This window comes from Tripterygium wilfordii, chromosome 21, assembly GCF_013401445.1.
Source record: "Tripterygium wilfordii isolate XIE 37 chromosome 21, ASM1340144v1, whole genome shotgun sequence".
Taxonomy (NCBI): domain Eukaryota; kingdom Viridiplantae; phylum Streptophyta; class Magnoliopsida; order Celastrales; family Celastraceae; genus Tripterygium; species Tripterygium wilfordii.
The window spans coordinates 6716025-6722024 of record NC_052252.1 but is presented as its reverse complement, the minus strand read 5'-3'; the positions used below and the strand labels follow the sequence as shown (position 1 = coordinate 6722024).

Here is a 6000-nt window from a genome sequence, read left to right as displayed (position 1 = left end):
AAGTTTGAAACTTCTATACGCAGACCTGACGACCCTGGTTTAGATTTATATAGAATGTACAAGGGGCATATATATATAATTTCATTAAAAGAGGATAAAATAGTACATCACTATGGGCTGCAGCCCAGCTAGCTGGTTAGGTCCTTATGTTTTGTATTTTAAATATATTAATAGTGCTAGGTAGCCCAAGTCTTTTAAATGAAAATTTAAAACGTTTTAACTCTCAAAATACATGTTATATTTTAAGAAAAATTATATATTTAGAATCGACGCATAAAACTCATCCTAAAAAGATCCATTATCGACGAGTTTTATCATATAAATCTTAATTTCATTGTTTTTTTCAATGGAATTTTCAAAAACAATGAATTCAGAACAAAAATAATGAATTATTGATTGTGCTTTAAAAAACAATAGAATCTATATTAAAACAATAAATTTTGGACAATGAATTCTGGGATAAAAGAGTGGAAATAAAATGATTTCATTGATTAAATCAATGGAATAAACCTGATGGACTCCCAAGGGTTACATGTCATTTTCGTAAATACATTACTAGTTAAGCTTCAAATGCTAACACTTGTTTGTTTGTTTTTACCTGGAAAATTTTTATTTAAAAAAAAAAAAACATCTTTAGGGCTAGAGGCTAAATAGAGATTTCTCTATATTTCATAAAGAAAGAAATATAGGTTAGATAGAAATTCTCGTGATGTCCGATCATATTGGCTTTTGGTCCAACCAACGGCTATAAAAATGCAATGCCTCTTGGGGCTTGTTGTAAGGGACTCTATGGCCCGCACCCTGTGAAAGATGGTAAAGAAAAAAGTTATCAAATATTTAACCATTTGGTATATAGTAATATTCATCATTCACGTCAATTTAAATATATATATTTTTAATTTTTAATTTAAATAGTTTTTGCTCTCGGGTTGATTCCCCCTCATTTCTTTTTGGAAACTCTAATTAAGTGAATTATGATTATTTTTTAAAAAAAATCCTAAGATGTCAAAATTTTTACTTCCGAAGCAATATGAAGCCAATAACCCAGTGACCCAATTATCCATATACACACACACACACAAGAGTTGGTGGAAAAATGAGATAAATAATCATGCTAAGCAACTAACCTTAATGGTGAGAAATGTGAGTCCATGGTCATATCCTTCTAAAAATCTGCATGAACAACACAAAAAACGTATGTGTACTTATATGTGTGTATATATATATATAATTAAATTACATATAACATACTATAATCTAGATATTATATATAATTTACCCGGCAACTTGTCCATTCACTATCCATGGCCTCCAGTCATCAACGATGTCATATCCAAGTGATTTAATCCATCTATGGGTTCCAGTAAATGGAACAACCATATCATGGTCTCCACTGCAGGAATTGTGCAAAACCACTAATTAACAACATAAATATATATTTCAGTTTTATATGCTATTTGTTGTTATTGTTGTTTTTTTTTTTGAAATAGGGGAGGGGGATTCGAACCCTAATTACAGGGTGATATACACCATCTTTAATGACTCAGATGCGCTAGTTGTTGTTGTTTCTTTACACAATTAACAGCTAATTATCGTATTAATTATATTATATTATTATTATTATTATGTAATTTTACCTGTATAAAAGCGCGCGATACCCTGCCGTCGTTAGCTGCTTATGGTACGGAATCATGCTTCCGGCATATTTTTGATAATTATTAAGAATGTTTTCTGAGACAATGGCCCAAAGCCCGATCTTATCAACCTTAAACATAACCATAATTTTCATAATCAATTAGATTAAACAACCTTTATATTGTATGTCCGTATATGTGTGTGTGTGTAAGTATAATAGATATGCTTCATACACCATTTACCGGCTCTGCGTGGATTGCTTTCCTAACTAATGGATTATTTAGCCATGTAGTTGCAGCGTCATCATTCTGTAAAAAAAAGGAAAGGCCGAAAATAATGAATAGTACATAGCTAGCATTAATATAGCATGTGAGATTAAAATGTCAATATATATATATAAGGAATTTGCAAGTGTAACTTACAAGGCAATCATCGACCCCTTTACTATTAGTCCACAAGCTAGCAAAGTCTTTAAGATCAACCGTTCGATTTTTCACCAGAAGAGACATTGATGTCGAAATTTCATTTTCTTTTGGTGGATGGTAACATGGTTCAAGGGTATTGTACTTGTTCATGCCATCAACTATCTACAAATTAATCCCCAATTTATCCAATTATGATAATTGGTATAGGTTAATCATTTGCATATATATATATATATATAACCATTCAATTTTGCGTTCACAAAACAAAATTGACTCACACGGGAAATTTTATATATATATATATTCCCGAATTAAAATGCAAAATCAAGTGAGAATGACAATTAATTCATTTTAGTTATATACCTTGGCAACCTTATTGAGGTTAAAGTGACACTTGTCTTGGTTATAATCATTCTTGCAACTAACTTGAATATCCTGCATAAAACATGCATTAAAATGTTTAGATTATACTAGCAATATTTCTTCTTTTTTTTCGTGTTTTGGAATGGAAAGTGTAGCGAAATCAATTAAAATCTTATTTTTTCATTCACCCACCTCAAAGAGATCATATGGGATAAGTCCCATACCAAGCATAAAATGGAGTTTAACATCGGTATCAAATGCTAAATCAGGTACGGCCTTCCCATTTCCCACCATATAGCCCTGCTTATATAAAGATTAATTAAAAAAAACATTTCTCTTTTTGTCACACACACATATATAATTATTTTGAAAAATATTTGCATACCTTGAAATTAATTTTGGGTTTAACGCCATTGTTGATTCCTATAAGAGAACTAATTTTAATTGGCGTAGAAAAAATAATGTTAACATGTAATTAAGCACGTACAAGGCAATACCTTGTATTATTTCTGTAGCAAGAGTTGGTATATAGACACCAGCATATGATTCTCCAGCGATATAAAATGGATTATTCACAAATTCTGGGTATAGTTTAAACCACTAACTTGTCAAGTTCGTAGAGATGTTATATATATATATATTAATTTTATATTTAAAAAAACAAAGTCATGTTGAAAATCTCAAACATACTTACCATTACCAAGAATTTATGTGTATGAATAGCAGTTATATGATCTCCAGTTGCATATTTGGTTTTGTCTTTAGAGTAAGAGAACCCAACACCAAGTGGAGAATCCAAATAAATAATATTTGAAACCTAAAAATAAAATTTTGAACTAAAGAAGTAAGTACAAGGCTATAAAAGAATTTAAAATGGGTTGAATTATATATGCAAATTGAAATAATATTAAGAATAAAGATAATCAATTTAAATATTTTAACCTTAGACCAACTGTATGGATTGAGATGCAATGTTGGTTGGCTTCCATGTGGCTTTCCAATTTCAAAGTTGAATGGACCTAAATGAAATTAAAATTATAACAATAAAAATTTAGATTTCAATAGAAAATTAAAAACAAAAACAAAAACAAAAATCCTTGAGTGTATTTATTTTTGCGTTTTAAACTAAGAATTTTTTTTTGCAGAGTATTGACACATATTCCAATTTGAGATTATATTTCAAATACTAACCAATACCATTCCAAGAATTGAATTCCTGCATAAATGATAATCATGACTACTTTTTTACTTAAAAGGAATAACTATCCACTTCAATGATAGTGTAGTTGGTGAATTTATCTGAGTTCAAAATATATGAATTTAGGCATGAGTTTAATTCTCACTAGGAACAATATTTTTGTGGCCACGTACTTGATCTTGACCCAACTTTTCATGTAAGACATTTTTGTGCACAGGCCTTGATATCTTAAGTTTAAGTGCATATCAAATGTCTTAAAAGACAAACTTGTTTGATATCGTTCTCCGTTACAAAAAAAAAATTGATATGAACACCTAATTACTGAGAAATGAAAAACTGAAGATCGTCGTTAAGATAAAATTGAACTTGAACATCAAATTTTTGCATTTAATACCCACCCTTCCTTTTTAAAAAATTTGATATATAATAATAGAAGCAAGCGAGCACATACCATGTTCATTGACAAATCCATCAAAACTAGAACATCCAGGTCCTCCATTGAGCCATAAAACAACAGGATCATCCTTCGGTTTTCTTTCAGAAACAACGAAGTAATAGAATAGATACCTCTCAGTGTCTATTTCTACGTACCTTAAAAAGGGAAGAATGCCAATTATTAAATTTTTTTCATTAAAAATATCAAATCATTCCCTCACATGGGTTATTGTCCCAAAGAATAAAAGTAATTGTACTCCATCCGTCCCACTTTGTATGTCATCCTTTCAAAATCCAATTTCTTAATTTAATGCAATTTAACTATACAAAATAACCATGTTATTCCAAATTTGTTTTTATTTTTGATGGTACTTTTTTTCCCTTTAAACAAGGGTAATTAAAGTAATAAGGGTAATTTTGGAATTCTACAATAAAATTATTAATTAATAAAGAAAAGTGACACTAGTTTTGGAATAATCCAAAATAAAAAGATGGATGACAAAAATGGGACTGAGAGAGTAGTAGTTAACTACTAATATTAATTCAAAAAAGCAAGCATCAAGCCCAGAACAATAAGAAAAAATATTGTGTTCTTGTTATAGGATTAAGATGAAATGTTAAATAAAAAAAACATACACAAGCAAACTATCCTCCAACTAAAAATGACCCAAAACAAGAAAAAAGAAAAAATACCCTGAATAGTGTTTTGATGGGAAGGCGCCTTGGAAACCAGGAAGATCTGTTACATAAACGCCTTCAGGAATTGCTTCAATGGCTGTAAACATCATAAAAGTGAAGCAAAATCCTAAAAACAGATGCGACTCTTTCATGGCTGTAGTTATATTCATAATTTGATATGATTAAAGTTCGTGAGGGGTCTTTCTATTATATAGTACATTTATAAAGGACAGATTATATATTTTAATATTTTCAATGGCGAGGGAAACAAGAGAAACCAAAAAAAACATAGAAAACACGTTCAATTAATACGTTTCCAATTTAAAAATTGGGAAATTTATAATATATTATAGAGCGACTGATAATTTTAGAATGCATTCTGTCCACTTTGTGCACGGTGTGTTTGTACATTTCTTGATAATTTTCTCTAATCCAAGAAATTTGCCGAATGTTTGGCATCTTGATTTGCATATTTGTCTTGGATAAGGTTGGAGTTTAACCTACTCACAAATTTAATTCGGCAGAATAATGAAGATAATAACTAACCTCAATGCCAAATAATCATAGAATAATCCAAATCACAAAAAAACAATGAAGTAAGAACAAAGATAAAAAAACAGAGATTTATAGTGATTCACCTGATCAATATGATCTAACATGCTACATCCACTTTGTTGATAAGCTTCACTAGATCAAGAACAATAGTACAAACACCAAGAACTCTCTTTCACAAGGTCTGATCACACTCTCTTTAACCCTTTTTGGAGGAAAAAACAATTAGAATTGAGACGGTGAGTGTTTTTTCTCATTAAGGGGTGATGACTTTCTAACAAAAAATCTTTGAGTGTTAAAAGTGAACGATCATTATCTTTCGATGACGAAAAATATAATGGAAAATGACATATTAATACAATTTTCAAAACTGTTGGACATCTAAGTCCACTCCAAAAAACTTTATCCCTCATAAGTCCATTTTTATTTTTTATAATTATTTAAATCATTTAAACTTTATCTATTTACTTTTTTACCCCTTTTTCAAAAGAGGTTTTAATCTAATATGGTTTTTCTCTTGTTACTTTCCCTCTATACTACATCTCTCTCTCATCTTACTACAACTTCTCTCTCATCACTTCATCTTTTTCTCTCCTGTTGCATTATATCTCTCTTATTACTACATTTTTCTCTCTCTCATCTCTTTTTCTAGTGGTTGTTTTGGTCTAAATATGGCTGGGCATTGTGCTTCTCTATGAGGGGAGGTCCAACGGT

The 6000-nt window shown here is 30.1% G+C and overlaps 1 protein-coding gene across 1 annotated transcript; it reads right to left on the bottom strand.

Moving 5' to 3' along the window:
* Positions 1 to 717: 717 nt before the first annotated feature.
* LOC119987820 (serine carboxypeptidase 1-like) lies at positions 718 to 4844 on the bottom strand. The gene is made up of 14 exons (XM_038832729.1): positions 4750 to 4844; positions 4073 to 4212; positions 3366 to 3442; positions 3118 to 3240; positions 2921 to 3023; positions 2809 to 2846; positions 2616 to 2723; positions 2424 to 2495; positions 2058 to 2222; positions 1878 to 1943; positions 1638 to 1765; positions 1280 to 1393; positions 1128 to 1173; positions 718 to 801 (listed from the first exon to the last, which is right to left on the bottom strand). The coding sequence occupies exons 1-14, from the start codon at positions 4842 to 4844 to the stop codon at positions 718 to 720; spliced, it is 1359 nt and encodes a 452-aa protein (XP_038688657.1).
* Positions 4845 to 6000: the final 1156 nt, after the last annotated feature.